Source organism: Brachycentrus maculatus, unplaced genomic scaffold (assembly GCF_059751285.1).
Source record: "Brachycentrus maculatus isolate JH-2025_06_01 unplaced genomic scaffold, ASM5975128v1 h1tg000049l, whole genome shotgun sequence".
NCBI classification, from domain to species: domain Eukaryota; kingdom Metazoa; phylum Arthropoda; class Insecta; order Trichoptera; family Brachycentridae; genus Brachycentrus; species Brachycentrus maculatus.
This window is the reverse complement of record NW_028280803.1, coordinates 433184-455612: the sequence shown is the minus strand read 5'-3', so window position 1 is coordinate 455612 and position 22429 is coordinate 433184. Positions and strand designations below refer to the sequence as shown.

The 22429-nt window shown below is 33.1% G+C and overlaps 1 protein-coding gene across 2 annotated transcripts in view; it reads right to left on the bottom strand.

The window, feature by feature from the left end:
* Positions 1-19743, bottom strand: part of GlyT (Glycine transporter) — a 33486-nt gene extending 13743 nt beyond the window's left edge. For both annotated transcript variants that reach the window (XM_088277679.1, XM_088277680.1), the window contains exons 1-3: positions 19401-19743; positions 11131-11320; positions 2380-2658 (exon numbers count right to left, since the gene is read on the bottom strand). In XM_088277679.1, the coding sequence (XP_088133805.1) occupies positions 2380-2658; positions 11131-11320; positions 19401-19454 (523 nt within the window). In that variant the 5' untranslated portion in view covers positions 19455-19743. The remainder of the gene's footprint in view (positions 1-2379; positions 2659-11130; positions 11321-19400) is intronic.
* Between the last annotated feature and the right edge of the window lie 2686 nt (positions 19744-22429).

Sequence of the window (22429 nt, the reverse complement as noted above, 5' to 3'; positions counted from 1 at the left end):
GTAAACTCCAACTCTTCCGTTGCAAAATTTCTCGTGATATTGAAATATGATGTTCTTATATACTTATAGCCCGGTCGGATTTTGTTGCTTAGGGTGGAAAATGGTGATCTTAAAAAACCGACGCATTATTTAAGACGTAAAAGTATTATGGAGGAATACAAAAAATTCTGAGCCCATATTTAATGTAATTTATATTGATATTTTCACTTTTATATACAAGTTGTAGTAAATATATATAACCGGGAGGGGGAGGTTAGTATAGCTCTTGATTGAGGTCCTGGTGCCCCTCGTATTTTTAATTTTATTTTTAAATTTTACAAATGTATTAAAAATAAATATCAAGCCACTTATTGATCTTTTTACTTGCAACAGATCTTTTTAGGTAAAACCTGAAGGTTCCATTTGAAAAATATTTAGTTTATTTGAAAAAAAAAACAATACCTTTTCTTCAAAATGCAAAGCAACACTTTCTGCCCTGTAGAAAGTAAATATTAAGTTAAAAATATGCCGCTTTTGCTGGGATATAGTAAATTTTCTGGGCATTCCGAAAACAAGCACAACTGAAAATTGACGATTTTTGATTTATGACGTTCTTGAAAGGAGTGAGCGAAATGTGTCCTGTTCAATAGATTTGACTATGCGTAGGTACCAATACCTAGGTAGGTATGATTTATTCATACGTTCATCAATCAGAACGCATTTTTTTAAATTTTAATTTGGAATAAAATAAAATTTAAAGCACATGAATTTATATTCTACTGTTTTTTTTTCAACTGGTAAAATGGTGCAATATAAAAATAGGGTTAAAATTGTTTTCAAGGGCAAATAATTAATTACATATTATGTGTAAAGCGCTTTGAGGAAAAGGTAAGTGATTCTTAGGTAAGTGAGAATTGTGTGCTATTTTTATGTTTTTATTTTCCATTTAACCAGACTGGGCCACAGCAACGCGCGGCCGGGTACAGCTAGTTAAAAAAAACCTTCAACAATGTTGCCATACCTGAGTGTTCAATATTGTTCTCATATGGTTTCATCGCAAATTCTACATAAAGTTATTGATTTTATTGACCTGGAAATTTGCGAGTGCTCTCATTTTATTGCATGAGTGCTACATTGTACATAGTTATTAAACATAAATGCTTTTATATAACAGTATACCGGTCTGAAAAGTAAACAGTACCACGACCATGTGTAACTTCAAACCTCTAGGTCGCGTTTAAAATTGATATTTTGAAGGAGAAAAGGGGTTTTCATATCATGAAATGTCTGTTAATTGTACTTATTATTTCGTCGTAGCAATAATCTTTCACCAGAGCATACAACCTTTGCATGGGAAGTTTTAAAAAATGGAAAAACCTTTGCACAATAAGTTTTTATAATAAAATATAAACTAAACCCAGTGTGTAAAAAAATCCAGTAAGGATCATGCATATATTCAAATAAAAGGGTCTCTATTAGTAAAAAAAGGGTTTCCCAATCCAACCATAGATGATTATAATTAACTCACATGTACAATGTCGTGAGATTTAATGATACACATATCGCTTACTCCTTTCAACCACGTCATATATAAAAAATCGACAATTTTCAATTGTGCATGTTTTCGGAATGCCCAGAAATCCTAGTAAAAGTGGCATATTTTTAACTTAATATTTACCAGCTACAGGACAGAAAGTGTTGTTTTTGCATTTTGAAGAAAAGGTATTGTTTATTTTATTTTTTTTAAATATACTTAATATTTTTCAAATGGAGAAAAAACATTCAGGTTTTACCTAAAAGATCTGTTGCACAGTAAAAAGTTCAATAAGTGGCTTGATATTTATTTTTAATACATTGGATTACATTTTTAAACATTAAAAACGATCTCCTGAAACCTCAAGTTTTTGTTTATATATGACAATATATAAAAAAAACTTTATATTTAAATATAAAACTAAAACACTTATATAAGGTTTACTTTTTTGAGTTTATTAATGTAAACATAACTAGTTTCAAGATAAAAGCTCGCATCAACAGGTGAAAATGACGTGGTTGAAAGGAGTGAGGGATATGTCAAAAATGTATAAATATGGGAACCTTGTTAGAGATTGTAATTTTTTTTCATTTAAATCCTTATCCGCACCCCAATGGTGCATAGGGCACTGCATCATATAAATGCAGTGTTATCTTGATCGTTAACACATGAAGGAAAGATGATCAGCCCTCCGCTTCCAGTACCAGTCCAAGGTAATATTGAATAAATATAAGAGTGAAAAAACCACTTAAATTTATTTGACCCCCCTGGGAATCGAACTCGGTACCTCCAGTACGGTAGCCGAGCGTGCTGACCATTACACTACGGAGGCGAACTAGAGATTGTAAAGCAAAGTATTATCTTACGCTCAGTGCTCCAATCAGACTCGCAGTTCTGCCAGGGCAGTTGCACGGTGAGGGACGCGAACATGTAGTGTATGGTCCACGCGATGATGAGGTTGTAGTAGAGCATCACCACCGAGGAGACGATCACCATGCCGAAGCCCAGGCCGCGGAAGAGCGGGCAGAACTTGTTGTAGACCGCCACGGGCCCCAGCGCGGCGTACTGCCCGAACGACAGCTCCATGAACATGAGCGGCAGCCCCGCTATCACGAGCATGATGGTGAATGGGATCAGGAATGCGCCTGGTGACAAAACAAACATATCTTTATACCATTTTCAAATCTTCTATCTTCTATATTTTTTTTTTTTTTTTAACTCTTTATTCCAGCTTGACTAAGTGGTGGGTGCAATACTTAGTCAGCCATATATGTTTTACAACATTTTATTAAAACAATGAAATTAGAAATAAGAAGGAAATAAGAAATTGAAAGAAATAATAAAAAATAAAAATAAAAATAGAAATAATAATAAATTTGGAGAGATGTAGACGAGAATTAGCTCGCTGGCAAACGCAGCACTGCGCTCCAGTGCCGCCACATGTCCAGCCCCCATCTGTGCTCCACAAGCCGCTTTATGATGAGGTTGGAGCTCTTCATCAGCCTCTCCCGGAAGCCTGCCACTCGGTGCCTTAACAGGCCATCCCAATGTGGTAGGCGTGCTGTGGCAAACATACCACTCGCGCTGCAGTGTCGGGGTAACTTCATTAAAGCTCTGTAGCCGTTATTGTAGCATATTTTCATGCTCTTTAAGCTTCGTTGTGTAACCTTACACCATAGTTCGCTGCCGTATTGCTGCGTACACAACACTTGGAACAGTCTATTTTTTACCTGCGCGGAGCAGTGGGCAAAGCGGCGTGTCAGCATATATATATATATATATATATATATATATATATATATATATATATATATATATATATATATATATATATATATATATATTTATACATTATATATATATATATATATATATATATATATATATATATATATATATATATATATATATATATATATATATATATATATATATATATATATAACGTGGTAATATTTTCCTTCGTAAATTGGGTGTAAATAATATGTAAAGTGGGTGTATAATAATAAAATAAACAATGTGTTGCTTAGTAATTAAAGTATATAATTAAAGTTTATTCTTAATTTATCTTTATAATATTTTTCTATCTATCTATCTGATTCTGACAGTTCGGAATATTATATTTTTTCCATCTGATGTCTTTTGTTTTATTCAGTGCGACGCATGCGACATCTGGTGGTAGAACTGTTTTATGTAGGTACTATTTGTAAGTACTTAATAAAATGTATAGGTAGGTACTATATGTAAGTACTTAATAAAATGTATATGTAGGTACCTAGGTATTTTATTACATATAAATAAATGAATGTATGTTTGTTTGTTTGTTTGTTGGTTACTTATAAAATGCAAAATGCATACTTTTACCGCTTATCCAAACACGATGAAATTTTGTAAATATGTTGGATGCGTATTTGGGAAGGTTTTTGTATCATTAAAACCATTCCACAATTCGATCTGACGCTATTTCGAGGTAAAACATAAATCCAGTACTGAGTCGAAGAATATTTCGAATCTACTAAGAATTATATGAATCTACTAAGAATCCAGTACTGTAAAAAAGTTCAGGAACTGTAAAGAAGTTCGTGAACATCATGTGTTGGACGGCAGAACAACACATTCATACTATATGTTACTCATAGCCAAAAGCGTGCTTCTTGACAGATATTGATGCTTAGCATTTTCTAGCATGTTTTAGAATGCATTGTTGTTTCAAAGGTTATTACTATTTTCATTGCTTCACAAGCATTGTAAAATGAATCATAATAGAATTTTGTGCTTTCATTTTTCGTCTTTTGACCAAATTAAGCCACACCAACGCGTGGCCGGGTACAGCTAGTACTATATAAAACTGAAATAACTTATGTACATCTTTAAAACCATACTTAGCATCCTAAATTCAAAAAAAATATTAGGGCTCTTTTTCCATGTGACGCGGTGGAATGGCGTTCCAGCACCTTTTTTCGCGGATACATATATTTTTTTAATTTTCAAAATCAATCAGACGAAACAATGTTTGTGCTTACATAATTAAAATCTTTATTTGAATAATTCGTCAAAATGATAAAATATGGTAGCGTAATAAATATTTAAATAATATTTGGATGTATGTATAAGTACAACATTTTGAGTGTGTCCAAAATCTACACCTCACCAATAGATGTCTCTAGTGAAGTTTTAGTGATTCAAGAACAAGGTTTCTAAATTGGTTCATATATATAGAACTTCCAAGAATTTGAGTAGTGTGGTTGTCAATAATGGGTAGAATTGGTGAATGTTACACGTGTGTAAAGTGATCACTTAAACCAGCCTATGACGGTCGTCAGCCCCGTAAATGCCCAGACTTCCATATTCTTCTTCATCTTTGATGAGATGTCAAAAAATAATATGTATAAGTATATTTTTTTAGTAAAAAGCTTGACATGAAATGAGTTCTGGGACCTTTTTTTGTTTTAAACAAAAGCCCTGTATGTATGTATAAAGGAGAATTAATGCCGGGATGCTGCCTTATCTGTATCCCATCGAATATGTACTACTCCTAGATCCATTAGAATCTGGAGCACGGGACTGATCACCATGCCTCCGTGTAATTAACAATTTAGTTATTATTTTTTGACATTTCATCAAAGACGAAGAAGAATATGGAAGTCTGGGCATTTACGGGGTTGACGACCGTCATAGGCTGGTTTAAGTGATCACTTTACACACGTGTAACATTCACCAATTCTACCCATTATTGACAACCACACTACTCAAATTCTTGGAAGTTCTATAAATATGAACCTATTTTGAAACATTGTTCTTGAATCACTTGAACTTTAACTATTTTGTTGACGAGTATTTGGACACACTCAAAATGTTGTAAACGATTAAGTTAACTGCGTCGATTCGATGGGTTATGCACCATCTGTGTGCGAATAGGAGTCTACAATAATGTTTTAATATTTATAATTCTCGCATATTAATTATTTCAATTTATATATACTTATGTCCTTATCATTGTTTTCAATGTTCTTAATAATATATGCATTGCATAACCCGGCCCTACGCGTTACTCAATGTCTTCTATCGTTTCCAAAACAAAAGCCCCAAAGTATGCTAATAAAAATCAAAACAGTGGCATAGAGGTAAAAAAGACGTATGAATTCAAAATATGAACGGTAAAATCCCGGGCGCATAAGACACAAGCAAACAGAATTTCCAATATCCGCCGGGAAATTGAGATTCAATATAAGTACTGCACACTGGATGAATAATGTGCAATGCCCATGTATTTGCGTGTGTATGCATGTATCTATTACCTACATGTTGATGCCGCCCAGGGTAGATTCGTACATTCTAGCTTTTACCTTCACAGATGATAGCGTTTGTATGGCGCATTCACTTCCGCTCGGTGACAACCGGCAGGAATGCAAACCTGTGAACGTATATCCGCGCTTTATTGTCTCAACGTACACAGCTGCAATCTGCGCACAATAGAATCTCGACTTCTATCCGTCAGAACGATTCCCCTACAAATTAATATCAAAAGTAGGTACCTAAAGTACCTACCTATATTCGTTTAATTTATGAATTTTAAAAAGTGTTCCGTCGATAAAACAGAGTGCGGCAGAGAAAAACCAAGATGGCGACGTAACGTCAATTTTAAAGACTTATTTATAAACATTGAAAAGTTTCTGTAATGATCATTGATTAAAATGATTTTTTTGCAGAAAGGGGCTCGTACACATTAGCAGTGCCTCAGTTGTAGGAGCTAGTACGAGTACGGGTATGAAACCGAGTGTCCTATCAAACGCTGATATTACCCATTTCCAGCCAACCATAGGCGGCCCTTTTACACACTTTTCTATTGTCATTTTCTTTTAATAAAGTAGGTGCTCTTAGTTTGCATGGAAATTGGAAGATTCGACTAAAAGATGTTTATAATGCGTAACTTCTAGCTTCTAGCAACAACGGCTGGTTCAACCAATTTAAAATCGGATATGTATAAGCAGTTCAGAAAACACCAATTAAAGTAATTTTTAAAAATATAAACCTATCCCGCAAAATCATTATATTCAATATTCCCGAAATAGGCCCCAAAAGTACAAACTATTTTCAAAAAATTGCAATTCTCCAACTATTTAAGGGTGAAGATTACATATCCAACAAAATTATTATTTACAAAATTTCAGGTCCCAAACATAGAAACTATTTATAAAAAAACCGCAATATTTCAAATACTAAAAGGTGACAAATATTTTAATTAAAAAAAGTGTATCTTAGAGATTCTTAAAAAATGCAATACTAAGCAATTTCAACAAAATTTCAAATATTTGGGAATTAAATATTTCAATAAACCCCCTAAAGAAATAAATAAAATAGAAGATATAAAATTTCTTAGGAAAAAAATAATGCCCATTACATATAACTATTGAAAAATATATAAAGAAAGACTATTATACCATTAATTATATAAAACATTAAATCTGGAGTGTAAGTCCCTCTCCAAGCACTCAGCCAAGAGCTCACTCCCTTTTTTGGAGAGGCACAGCGAATCTTAAACTAAAAGTTTGCCATATCGCTTACTCCTTTCAAGAACGTCATAAATCAAAAAACTTGATTTTTCAGGAGAACGTTTTTAAAGTTTCAAAATATAATACAATGTATTAAAAATAAATATCAAGCCACTTATTGAAGTTTTTACTGTGTAATAGATCTTTTAGGTAAAACCTGAAGGATTACTTTCCATTTGAAAAATATTTAGTATATTAGAAGAAATAATTAAACAATACCTTTTCTTTAAAATGCAAAAACAACACTTTCTGCCCTGTAGCGGGTAAATATTAAGTTTAAAATATGCCTCTTTTGCTGGGATATAGTACATTTTCTGGGCATTCCGAAAACATGCACAACTGAAAATTGACAATTTTTGATTTATGACGTTCTTGAAAGGAGTGAGCGATATGTATAAATGTTTAGAAAATGTATTATATTGTACTTAAAAATGTGTATTAAATAAAAAAATAAAATAATCTATCACTTAGCATTTACAACGTTTTCGATTGCATTGTTACAACTACAAGCTAAATACCTTAATTACGCCTGCTCCCATTCGTATAAAAGCGAAAGCGGAAAAGCTCAGAGATAAAACAACCATGTCGGATAACGGAAGGCCGGCAAAAGAGGATAAAAGAGAAGTCCTGTCTGAATTGTGCTAGTCTGGAAGTTGGAGGTTGGAGGTTGGCCATCCACAATGACGAGGAGCTCAACAAGCTGCCCCCAGCGTGACGACCATCGCTCAGGAAGGCGTCCTGCCCAACACCTTGGCCATTCTCCAGCCCATGGGATCAAGAGGAAGGCGTTTTAATTTGTCGGCTTATCTTTTCCCCGCTCCAGACTCGACGGCTTGAGACCGATTGACGACGCATTTATTTTTATTTTTTGTATATCATTATCATCATCATCCTATTATTATTATTATTATCCATGTCTTTATAAGCGCCCTTGAGGTAGTATTTTACGAAAATGGCGCTATACAAATTATCCAAATTATTATTATTATTATTGTTACGAATATTTCATAGATTTTTACTTTAAGCATTCTGAAACTAAACATGTTAGAAATTTTCTTTTAATTATCTTTCTGTTCCATTTTACTAGACTGAAACACGGCAATGCGTAGTCTGGCGCAGTCAGTTGCTAATAAAAATCCGACTAACCTATTTTTCAACATACCTACCTACCCTTATTCCCGCGTAACCCCTAGTAACTGCTCGAGTGATTCCGAGAAATGCTCCTTGAATACTTACTTCCCCCTTTAATTAACTTATTTTGCATACAACTTGCCATGTAATCTACCTTCCTCCTCCGCGATCGTTACCGTTCTTGTTACTCAGCCTCGTGAACTCTTTCATTTGGTTTTTTAAGTCTAGACGAAACGTGTTATTTTATCAGAATCACAAAGAACCCTTATAATTATCTATTAAATACGCTGTCGATAATTATACATATATAAATATATATATATATATATATATATATATATATATATATTTATATTAAAACAAATACAAAAAATCCAATCTATATTCTTTAATAAACCGGGCGTGAAGTGATGACTGGCTCTAAGGACAGCCGAACGCTTAAGAAATTCTTTTATTGCGAGTAAGACCCTAATTACGATCAGGACTGTCAGGTTGATGAAGCGCAGAACTGAAAACTTACCTTCATATAGTTAGTCAAGATAACACTACTTCAATACGATCCAGTACCTACTCTATGCACCGTTGTGTGCGAATAAGAATAAAAATAAAATAGAACCATAACTACTGTACACCACTCATAATCCTTTTGACCATTACTCAAACCCTATGGTGCATAGGGCACTGTACCAAATCGATACCACTTTAACTTGATCATTAATTATACGAAGTAAAGTTTATTAATTCTACGCTTCGCGCACAGTCCAGGGTATTAATTAATCAATAAATGTGAGGAATTTAAGCCACTGGAGTGGAGATTAGGAATTAACAGTGGTTTGGAGTGAGATTTTAACAATAAGAGGCCATAATAAGATCGCAAGGATATTATGGAATAAAGTAAGGTTAGACAAATTTGGAAAAAAATGTAAAAAAAAGAATCTTTGAGTAATTTTGTAGGAAAAGGTGAAAAACAACATCAATTGCATTTAAAAATAGAGTGGTTATAAAGAATTAAAGGTGGTTTGGAGTGAGATTGCATTAATTAGAGGCCATAATAAGATCGCAAGGAAATTTTGGAATAAAGTAAGGTTAGACAAACTTGGAAAAAAGGTAAAAATAAAATAAAATCACTAAGGAATTTTGCAGGTAAAGGTGAAAAACGACATCAATTGCATTTAAAAATAGAGTGGTTATTAAAAATTAAAGGTGTTTTGGAGTGACATTTTATTAATTAGAGGCTATAATAAAATCGCAAGGAAATTGTGGAAAAAAAGTACCGTTATAAAAATTCGGAAAAAGATAATAAAAATAAATTCACTGAGAAATTCCGTTAGAAAAGGTGAAAAACGACGTCAACTGCATCTAAAATTAGAGTAGTGTGGTTGTCAATAATGGGTAGAATTGGTGAATGTCACACGTGTGTAAAGTAATCACTTAAATCAGCCTATGACGGTCGTCAGCCCCGTAAATTCCCAGACTTCCATATTCTTCTTCATCTTTAACGAGATGTTAAAAAATAATATAAAATTATAGTGGTTATTTAGAATTAAAGGTGGATTGGAGTAAGATTTTATTAATTAGAGGCCATATATAATAAGATCGCAATGAAATTGAGGAAAAAAGTAAGGCTATAAAAATTCGGAAAAAGATAATAAAAATAAATTCACTGAGAAATTCCTTGAGAAAATTGTTGGAATTGGTGAAAAACGACGTCCATCTAAAAATGGAAAACTGAAGAAAAAAAGATTCTCAATGGGTCATTTTAGGATCCCGTTGTTCACGAGCGACCCACGTCTTACCCAAAGTTCACAATCATTAAAGTTTTTACATACTTTCCGCCCCATATTTCCAAATACTTTTCTGGAAGTGACAAGTGACACAGTCATTATTTTTAGTTAACCAGATTTTTCTTTTTAGCTGGAAGAGTATGTGCACACGTTATGTACCCTATATTATATTTTCCAATTTTCAAACGCTCAAATATTAATTAGGCTTTTTACTCCGTAGTGTAATGGCCAGTACGCTCGGCTACCGTACTAGAAGTCCCGAGTTCGATTCCCAAGTGTTTTTTTTTACACTCTAATATTTACTTAATATTTTCCCTAGACTGGTTACCTAAAGAGGAGGGCTGATCACTTTTCCTTCATGTGTTAACGATCAATATAACACTGTGTTTATATGTTGCAGTGCCCTATGCACCATTGGGTGCGGACGAGGGTAAGAAGAAAAATAGTAACTTAAAGTTAAACATAAAGAGTAAAGCCACTCACAAGGAAGTTGTGTCGGGTTGTGGTCCCGTGGTTAGTGTCGCGGACTCTTGAGTCAGAGTTTCTCGGTTCGAACCCACTCTACCACAATTTGATACCTTTTTTCTCATAATGAGCTGCTTAGGCTCACAGAAATAGTATGAAATAGAAGTATTTTTGTAAATAAAAAAAAAAAAACAAATATTTCACTTAAAAATGTAGGTATAGACTATAGCTTATATAGTTTAAGCCTATAAAGAAGCCTTTATGAAGTAGGGCCATGATAAAGCGGGGTTGCATAAGCCGAAGTATTTTTGTAAATAATAAAAACACAAATCTTTCATTGAAAAAGTAGGTATAGGCTATAAGCTTATATAGTTGAAGCCTATATGAAGTAGGAACATGATAAGCGGGTTGCATAAGCCGAAGTATTTTTGTAAATAATAAAAACACAAATCTTTCATTGAAAAAGTAGGTATAGGCTATAAGCTTATATAGTTGAAGCCTATATGAAGTAGGAACATGATAAGCGGGTTGCATAAGCCGAAGTATTTTTGTAAATAATAAAAACACAAATATTTCACTTAAAAAGTAGGTGTAGGCTATAAGCTTATATAGTTGAAGCCTATATGAAGTAGGGCCATGATAAGCGGTGTTGCATAAGCCGTAGCTAGAGTCACTTGGAGGTTACCTCCGCCGTTGTTGTAACACAGGTAGGGGAAGCGCCACACGTTGCCGAGCCCCACGCTGTAGCCGAGCAGCGACAGCAGGAAGTCGAAGCGCCCCGTCCAGTTGCCCCTCTCGGGCTCCGGGCCCCCGCGCGCCCCCGGGGAGGGACACGCCAGCGGAGCCTGCGAGTTGTCCACGGACACTTTGTCCCCCTGAAACAAAAAAACACACCTCTAATTCATCCATTTTTCAATCTATTATACAGTCGAATATATGTTTTATATTGCACATTTTCAATAAATTTCGCAACTTAGTTCAAAAAAATAAAAATAATAAAATTGCTTAGCAAGAGCAGATCTGTCAGGAAGCCTAGATGCTTCTGTATCAGATGTGGGCATGCGGTGGGACAGCTTTTAATATAATATATAGTCGAATACAAAAAACAGAAAAATACTATTTTTGTGAGCCTAAGCGACTCATTATAAAAAATAGGTATCACATTGTAGGGTGGGTTCGAACCGAGAAACTCTTGACTCAAAGAGTCCGCGACACTAACCACGGGACTACAACCCGACACAGTTTTTGTTTTGTTTTGTACATATATTAAAAGCATTGTTAACTTTGTGGTATGGTAATATAACACTCTCCTTATCATTCATCGTTCACTTTGTCTAATACTCCTTTAATTAAAGTGGTATTACACAAAATGAACGATGAATGATAAGGAGAGTGTTAACTCTTTGTTCTACAGAGTTTTAACTTCAAATTGGTCCTTTAACAAACCAAATTGGACGCCTAACAACTTAAATTGGACGTACAACAAATCTAATTGGACATTTAACAAATGAAATTAGACGTTATATTGTATTTTATAAAAAAGTTAAAATTTTCAAAAATATATTCAAAGTACCTCGGCTGTTCAAATTTAAAACACAGTAAGGGACATTTTTTTTGTAGTAGTTTTTTTTGTGCATTTTTGGACTAAGTAGAGTCTACTTAGTCCATAAATGCAAAAAAAAACCTACTACAAAAAAAATGTCCCTAACTGTGTTTTAAATTTGGACAGCCGGACCTACTCATTCTCAAAAGTAGTATTAAAAATCTTGCCTGAAAATAGCATTACACATACATCGCACAGACTATGACAGCGCGTCGCGCAGGCTTGCCAACTTGAAGCCTAATGCACTTACTAGTCTTAAGATTAAAAAATGAACACTCGATTGCATGAACAAAATATACATATTTTGGGTAATCCTGCAGTACGCTGCATAAATTGCGTAATGTTCCACGACAAGACAAAATAGTTCCCTATCTAATAATAAATAACCCACTCCAATATAAAATCAATTCTCACCTACTTATTTTCAAATGTTATGAATCTTTAGATATTTTAATTCTTCTGTTTTATCATATCGCTCACTCCTTTCAAGAACGTCATAAATCAAAAATCGTTAATTTTCAGTTGTGCATGTTTTCAGAACGCCCAAAAAATGTACTATATCCCAGCAAAAGTGGCATATTTTTAACTTAATATTTATCCGCTACAGGGCAGAAAGCGTTGTTTTTGCATTTTGAAGAAAAGGTATTGTTTAATTATTTTTTTAAATATACTAAATATTTTTCAAATGGAGAAAAAATCTTCAGGTTTTACCTAAAAATATCTGTTGTGCAGTAAAAAGTTCAATGAGTGGCTTGATATTTATTTTTAATACATTATGTTATATTTTTAAACTTAAAAAACGTTCTCCAGAAAAATCATGTTTTTTTTATTTATGACGTTCTTGAAAGGAGTGAGCGATATAAGTACTATGTCCAATTCCAAAAATCAGTATAAAACTAAAAGTACTACCTAAGAGTTAAACCTGTCATCTGCCGTTACAGTCTAAAATCTGTATCAATACAGATAAATCTGTATACATGGCAACACTGTATAAAGTGATCACTAACACACCTATGACAAGTCGTGAGTCCTGTAAATACCCAGACTTCCATATTCTTCTCCATCTACTTTGAGATGTCAAAAAACGGAAAATTGATATTAATTAATAATGGAATGGAAAATTATTATCTTATTTAATAAGGATTTTATAGAACATACGATTAAAACCCCAAGTGTGCTGTATTTCATTTTAACTTTCATAACAAAATAATTTGGATTTGCAAAAACAATACGAAAAGCCTTCAAAGTTCCTCATGCTGATTGTATTGTAAAAAGTTCCATTAAAATAACAATATAAAATACAGCAGTATGCGAGAACAAACTTTAAATTACCCGTATAAACTTTAAATTAAAATCATCTATAAAATCAAATATATGGAGTTTAATTTTCTCCCGAAACTCCTCAAATACAAATTTATGCTGACGTAGAGACAGGTACGTTAAACCGGTAGATTAAAAAATAAGTGTGTGGGTTATTATAATATGGGAGAGTTAAAATATAGCCCGACGACATAGTCGCTGTGGGGGGTAAAAATTAGCTGCAAAAAGCAACCGGTCGAAAGACATGGAAGAGGCATTTTTCCAGCAGTAGAGGACAGAAGGCTGAAGAGGAAGAAGAAGATGGTGAATATTACACGTGTGTAAAGTGATAACTTAACCAGCATATGACAGACCATTCCTGGTTAAGTTTATGGTTTTAGTCTTTGAGAAATACACTGGCGTAATTCATGTTTGGATCAAAACAATAAAAAATGCTTCCGCTGCTAAGACGATATTTTTTCAATGTCAATTTTTCAGAATATTTTGGGGGGTCCATACCTTTATTAAAGCCTGATCATGCTACGTTTTTCTCGGTCTACCTCTGTTCCTTTATCCAATTACATGGCCTTAATAAAATGCTCCTTCTTCATGCTCCGTTTCCAACTACTCTTAGATTCTCTTAGTGAAATGGTTCTTTTTCATACTCCTTTTTAATACATTTCTCTACTTATTTTGTAATATTAAAAATGTATGAAAACGCGCTGTGTAGTTTGCAGCAGGGTGGTAGTAAATACAAGCATCGTACAAACTACATTTCCTTCATGAAATGCTCCTTTTTCATGTTCCTTTTCCAACTATATTCTGTTCATAAAATGCTCATTTATCGTGGTCCATTTTCCAACTACATTTCTCTAATTATTTTGTAATATTGAAAATGTGTGAAAACGCGGTGTACAGTTTGCAGCAGGGAGGTAGTGAGTAGAAGTACCCTCCAGTTCAGGGTCGCGAATGGCTACGGACCACCCTCGAGAGGTATGTATTACAATATTATGTGGTCCAAGTGGAAACTAGAGGTGTAGAACTTGGAGCGCGGTGCTTTCCGCACGGCTGGAATAAGGTGAGTGGCTAGTGCATAGGTGGCCAACATTTTCAGAAGCCGGGCCAGATTTTAGAAATGAGATTTCCTACCGGGCCGTAAAACAAAATTAATTTGAATATTCAAAGCCAAAATTATATATATATATAAATAAATGTTTTTTTTTCAATTCAAACCCTTATGCGCACCCCAATGGTGCATAGGGCACTGCATTATACAAACACAGTGTTATCTTGATCGTTAACACACGAAGGAAAGGTGATCTGCCCTCCGCTTCAGGTACCGGTCCAGGGTAATATTGAATAAATATTGAAGTGAAAAAAATCACTTATATTTATTTGACCCCCCCGGGAATCGAACCCGGGACCTCCAGAACGGTAGCCAAGCGTGATGACCATTACACTACGGAGGCGGACAAAATATATATTTATATTTATATTTATATATATAAATATATATTTATATATATATATATATATATATATATATATATATATATATATATATATATATATATATATATATATATATATATATATATATATATATATATATATATATATATATATATATATATATATATATATATATATATATATATATATATATATATATATGTTTATATATATATATATATATATATTTATATATATATATATATATATATATATATATATATATATTTATAAACATATATATATATATATATATATTTAAAAACATATATATTAGGTACTTTTCAAACTTATTTGCATGTTTAGCGTAGTAATGCCGTGTAATGTTAAACTTTTTCAAGATAGAAACAGAATCATTGCATATCGGGCATGCTGGCTTTGTTTTAAATTCTACGAAAAAATAGTTTGTAGTCAATCTGTCTTAAAAACTTCTCAGTTCTTCTATTACTCTTCTCTTCTTTAGTCCAACGTCTTTACTACTTGACGCCATTATGGGTCTTGAAATTATCAGGATAGTGAAATACTCCCATATATGGGATATGATAGGAACTATGCACAATGGAATGTTCTTTTGTTGGTTTTGTGTACAGTAAATAAAAACAATGTGTGATATGCTCCGCGGGCCGCGGGTTGGTCACCCTTGGGCTAGTGCCTTTCCGAAGCTCGCTAATTGCTTACGGGCCAAGAGCGTATGAAAAAAGCCGAGAGAAAAAAGTATGGGGCCCGATTTCGAAATTTAGCCTCCATTATTGTCGAGTGCATTTAAGCGCGTGTATGTGCATGGATTACGGTGGCTTTGTTGTCGATTATAGAAATAATGATGCCTGACTCATAGAGACATGCTATTTTACCGCTTTTTTTATAAAATAGCGGTCATAATATTGAATTTCTAAGTAATTATGGTGGCTTTGTTATTGGTCATGAAAATAATGAAATATGACTCTATAAAATAGCGGTAAAAATATTGCATTTCTAAGTAATTATGGTGGCTTTGTTATTGATCCTGAAAATAATGATGCCGGACTCATAGAGTCAGACATGCTATTTTACCGCTTTTTTATAAAATAGCGGTCATAATATTTGATTTCTAAGTAATTATGGTGGCTTTGTTGTTGATTCTAAAATTAGTGATGTCTAAAAATATTTAATTTCAAGTTTTTACGGTGGCTTTGTTATTGGTCCTGAAAATAATGAAATATGACTCTATAAAATAGCGGTAAAAATATTGCATTTCTAAGTAATTATGGTGGCTTTGTTATTGATCCTGAAAATAATGATGCCTGACTTATAGAGTCAGACATGCTATTTTACCGCTTTTTTTAAATAAAATAGCGGTCAAAATATTGCATTTCTAAGTAATAATGGTGGATTTGTTATTGATCCTGAAAATAATGATAACTCATAGAGTCAGACATGCTATTTTACCGATTTTTTTAAATAAAATAGCGTTCAAAATATGGTGTAAAATATAAATATCATTAAATTCATTCAAAATATCGCTCAAAATATAGTAATTATGGTGGCTTTGTTATTGATCCTGAAAATAATGATGCCTGACTCATAGAGTCAGACATGCTATTTTACCGCTTTTTTAAAAATAAAATAGCGGTCAAAATATTGCATTTCTAAGTAATTATGGTGCCTTTGTTATTGATCCTGAAAATAATGATGCCTGACTCATAGAGTCAGACATGCTATTTTACCGCTTTTATTTAAAAATAAAATAGCGGTAAAAATATTGCATTTCTAAGTAATTATGGTGGCTTTGTTATTGATCCTGAAAATAATGATGCCGGACTCATAGAGTCAGACATGCTATTTTACCGCTTTTTAAAAATAAAATAGCGGTCAAAATATTGCATTTCTAAGGTATTATGGTGGCTTTGTTGTTGATCCTAAAATTAATGATGCCTGACTTTATAAAATAGCGCAAAAATATTCAATTTCAAGTAATTACGGCGGCTTTGTTATTGATCCAGATAATAATGATATATGACCATGAAATAGCGGTAAACATATTGCATTTCCAAATAATTATGATGGATTTTTTGTTGACCATAAAAATAATTATGTTTGACTATAAAATAGCAATGGCTTTGTCTGCCTCTGTAGTGTAATGGTCAGCACGCTTAGCTACCGTTTTGTTGGTCCTAAGTTCGATTTCCAGGGGGGGGTCAAATAAATATAAGTGATGTTTTCACTCTGATATTTATTCAATATTGCCCTGGACTGGTTACCTGAAGTGGAGGGCTGATCACCTTTCCTTCATGTGTTCACGATCAAGATAACACAGCGTTTTTATGATGCAGTACCCTATGTACCGTTGGGTGCAGATAAGGGTTTTTATTTTTTGTTTTTGTATAAAATAGCGGTAAAAATTTTGCATTTCTAGGTAATTACGGTGGTTTTGTAGATGATTGTAAAAATAACGATGTATGTAAGAAATAAGAATTATGAAATTAAAATTTTACTAGGTGACTGGGTACCAATATTTCTTAAAATCTGTTGTGACACGTGTTTCGATGCATCTGGATCATTTTTAAATACCGCATGCGAAGCTAAGTCTAAATTTTAGAGTTATGTCCTTGGGACGTTGAAGGATAAAGAGAGATATTAGCACAAATTGACTGCCGAATCGATTAATGAAATGACGAAAAAAAAATACTGATAATTCGTGGCACGTTTTATAAAATTTACAAAATGAATAAAACACAAACTTCATTAATTTTAACTGCAATTTTTGCCACTATTGCCTTGTCTTCTTCAGGTATGGGGATAAATACTTATTCATCCCTAAAATAGGTATCTATCCTTGATGACGATAAGGTTCTTGTCGAAACCGGTTGGAAAAATAGTACTAACAAAAGTGGTTAAAAACAAAGTTTGTGTTTTCATGATTTTGTAAAAATAAAAAATATTTTAAACTATGTAGTTTAAAAGTAACACCCCACTAACATAATAAGAGCCAAAAAATTGTTGTTGTTTCAATTTTTGTCTTGTTGAGATAATCTTTGCAGTTCATTTTGTTTATACTTATTACTATTTTAAAACAATTACTTGATAATATATTATTAGATTAAAACCAATATTTTTAGCTTTTCCTTTTTATTTCTATTTGACCAGCGACCGGGTTTCGTCGTTACCGACATCGTCAGACTGGTGATGTCGGTAACGACGAAACCCGGTCGCTGGTCAAATAAAAATAAAGTGAAAAGCTAAAAATATTGGTTTTAATCTAACAATATATTAAAATGCAATTCCATCACGAAGTGTCAGTGGATAATATAAATCTATTAAAAAATTACTTGATAGATGTTCGAAAGGTGATATGAGAAAAGATTGCAAGGTATTATCGATAAAATCGAATCAGTGAAGAAAGAATAGTAAATCAAAATTACTTAGGCAAATGTGGTAGGTAATTAAATCAGAGGAAGACCGACAAAAACTTTTCATAATCAAGTATTTCAAATACTCGAAAGTGGTCAGGTTAGGAGTTGGTATAATTGGCGAGTGTATATAAGGAGTATGGATTCATGTGGAAAAAGGGAAGATTGTTTACATAGTCAGATTGTTGTGGCGTTCTATTTTGTCTACCTACCCCTGCGGAGAAGCGGTATGATGGTTGGTTAGTTAGTTTAAAAAAAATATCATGTCATAAAAGTTCATTTTGTTTTCATTGCATAATAATTTCGTTTTGAAAACAACTTATTTAAAATGGCCTCCTTGCGTCCCAAAAATCCCCGAAAAATAGGTAACAGTTAATTAAATTACACAACAAACACAATTTTCGGCTCTTTAAAATGTGTACAAGATTTCGTAAAATGCAAATCATTATTTACATAGCGATATTTCACAATATTTTTAAACAAAAACACAAAAATATTATTGAATTCCTATTTTTTTCAAATAAAGCTGATCAGGATTTATTTTTTTCAAGTCATTTATTAATGTAGTAATTTATTTTAGTCTCTTAATTTGATAAATTGAGCATCATATTTATTTGATTCTTTTTCCATCTTTTTACGTATTTTTCTTCTTAAAAGAATAACCCGGAAAGTAACCATACGTAACAATTTATAATTACATACATATATAGTTATTACAATAATTAATATTATAGCAACAATTATAAGTTTTAATTTATAACAAAAATAAAACTGTTTTGCATATTTTGCCAAATTTAAAAACTGCGACAAAACGTAAAGATGGATTGACGGTAGCCATAGTTTCTATTTATGTTTTGTATGTGGCCAAAAATGGTTTGATAATTTAATATCTGCTGAAACTTTCATCGTAATATTAGGAGAGGAAATTTTCAGCAGATTTGAAATGTTCATAATTCAGATTTTTTTTTTCAGAAATGAAATTTTCTTTGCTAATTAGATTATATAGCCTCTCTGTTAATCTTATAACGCTTTGTTTTTCCAGCAAACAAATCACTAAGCAGGTAGTTAATGATTATCCCAGATAACCTTAAAATTAAATCAGCGTGTAGCTCATGTATGAACGAGGTGAAAATAAATATTTAAAAAAAAACTTACGTCCCACATGTCGAGATCCACTTTGATCTTGGAATCGGAGCTAGGTCTTTCCATGGCAGAAGTAGTGTGTCCGAGATTGGTGTACGGTGTTAAGCGGATGTGGCACCTTTGCGGAGGCCTATTAGATACCTCTCGCTACAATTAGCGGATGATCAATATCCATCACGAATATGTGTCAATGTCAACCGGCGAACCTTCAGGAGCGAGGTTAACCAATTAAAACGTGGTCATTCGCGACGTCACAAATCATTTGGACAATTAATATGTTTAAATTATTTATTATCATTTTGATCAATTCCGAATTTACCCTTTTGCGGTATGCGTATTACAGTATAGCGTTTTATTTTTTGAACGGTCGCTTTTTGCCATCCTCAGGGGGCAGGGTCCCGGGCGGGGGGCGCCCCATGGCGGGCGGAGCGGGGGCAGGGCAGCGCGGCGCACGTGGTGTCGGCGGGGCGGCCGGGGCCAGAGTGTGCCCGGCCGGGACAGGGATGCTGCGCGAGCACTCCTCCCCCCCACCTCCCTCCCCACACCACCGCCACCTGCCCGAAGAGCAAATCATAACTAATTCAATTTAAAAACGCTACCTGGTAATATTAAATCTGGCGAACCCTATCGAAGTTGGACGGACTCTTAGGCACCGAGTATAAGTACACATCGTCCTATCACCACCGGCATAGCGAGTGTTTTTGCCTAGAATTTTCACTCATGAATTACATGAAATTATAGTTACTTTAAACATAAAGAGTAAATCCACTCACGAGTAGGCATAGGCTATGAAACTTATAACGTTGAAGCCTGAGTAGGGTCATGATAAACGGTGTTGCATAAGCCGTAGCTAGATTTCAGAGTCACTTGGACGTTAGGTAATTAAAAAAAACCACCGGCATAAAACTCATGGATTATATTTTGAGTAAAACATTTTATATATTTTAGATAAATCTTTTTTTCTTTTTAATGCAAGGTTTTCGCCGTTTCAAAAAAATGTTTCAGTATGAAGGAAATAATAAAAAATAGATATAAATTAAAAATTACTCGTGCAAAATATTTTAAGTAAATAATTCTCGGGTTCCTAGTAACCTAGTAATTTTAATTTTTACCAGAAAATGAAAACATCTGTAAGTTTTCGAAACTAGTTGTATATATAAATAAAAGTCATTAAAGTGGTATGTTCAAGTGTTTACTTTTAAAAAAATCCTAGTAACCACCGTGCTTTTATATATTTTATTATAAATATATATTTAATTTTTTCAATATTTATTTTACTGGAATAATCTATCTAGTTAATGTTACTTTTTTTTTTAATTTAATAATTTACTTTCATTCTTATTTTTTCTTTTTTCTTTGAATTATATCGTAGACTCCTTTATCATGACTTTAAGGAATTATTTCAGACAACTTATTACTGTACCTAATGAATTATATTAAAAATTCTGTTATGAATGAAGTTTGTAATAAGAAATCTTTCCTTGAACGCTAGCAGTATGCTAGTTTGAAATCCGTAAGTTTAATCAAATATCGAGTAAAAATGGAAGCATACCTTTATACGGGTGTTTGAAAAGGCTTATTGAAACCGACCCTTAACGGATTAAACCTACGTTATGTCATGAGCCGACCTTAACAAGGATATCAAATTCCATTACAAATAAGTTTTTATTTCTATGTAGAAGATTAACATACTAACGTCCTTATAAAAGTAATTATTTTTTTAAAGAGAAATATTTGTGTTTTTATTATTTACAATTTTTTTTTCAATTTCATACTATTTCTGTGAGCCTAAGCGGCTCATTATTACAAATAGTTATCAAATTGTGGTAGAATGGGTTCGAACCGAGAAATTCTGACTCAAGAGTCCGCGACACTAACCATGGGACCACAGCCCGACTCAACTTACTTGTGAGTGGCTTTACTCTTTATGTTTAAAGTTACTATTTTTCTTCTAACCCTCGTCCGCACCCAATGGTGCATAGGACACTGCAACATATAAACACAGTGTTATATTGATTGTTAACATATAAAGAAAGGTGATCAGCCGTCCGCTTTAGGTAACCAGTCCAGGGAAAATATTAAGTAAATATTAGAGTGAAACAAATACACTTGGGAATTGAACTCGGGACTTCTAGTACGGTAACTGAGTGCACTGGCCATTACACTTAACCACGGGACCACAACCCGACAAAGGGAATGTAAAACGTTTTATTTATTTTTATTTCATCATACATATCGCTCACTCCTTTCAAGACCGTCATAAATGAAAAATCGTCAATTTCAGTTGTGCATGTTTTCGGAATGCCCTGAAAATATACTATATCCCTGCAAAAGCGGCATATTTTTAACTTAATATTTACCCGTTACAGGGCAGAAAATGTTGTTTTTGCATTTTGAAGAAAATGTATTATATTTTTTTGAAATATACTAAAAAATTTTCAAATGGAGAAAAAACCTTAAGGTTTTACCTAAAAAGATCTGTTGCACAGTAAAAAGTTCAATAAGTGGCTTGATATTTATTTTTAATAGATTGTATTATATTTTTAAACTTCAAAAACGTTCTCCTGACAAATCAAGTTTTTTGATTTATGACGTTCTTGAAAGGAGTGAGCGATATATGTATGTAGTTACAAACAGGGCTTTTCGTGTAACGCGGAGGAACGCCGCGGCGTTCCGGTGCCTTTTTTGACGGATATTTTTTTATTTTATTTTTATTTTAATATAGATTATACGTAATAACAAATCTATATTTATATAATTCTTCAAAATAATATGAAAAGTTGCTTTCAATTTTATTTAAATGATAATTTAATATATTTTTTGTTTTAAAAAAAGCCCTGGTTACAAATAACAAATCATAATAATGTGAGTTTTCCCGTACCGAGGGCACATTTTACAATGCTTATTATACAAATATATGAAAGAAAATTGTTTATGACATTCAATCAAATACGACATGGCCAATGATGTAATTTATTTCAGATATACCCATTTCCATTTTCCATTAATAAATAACCATTTTATTTTTAGTTTATTTTTCA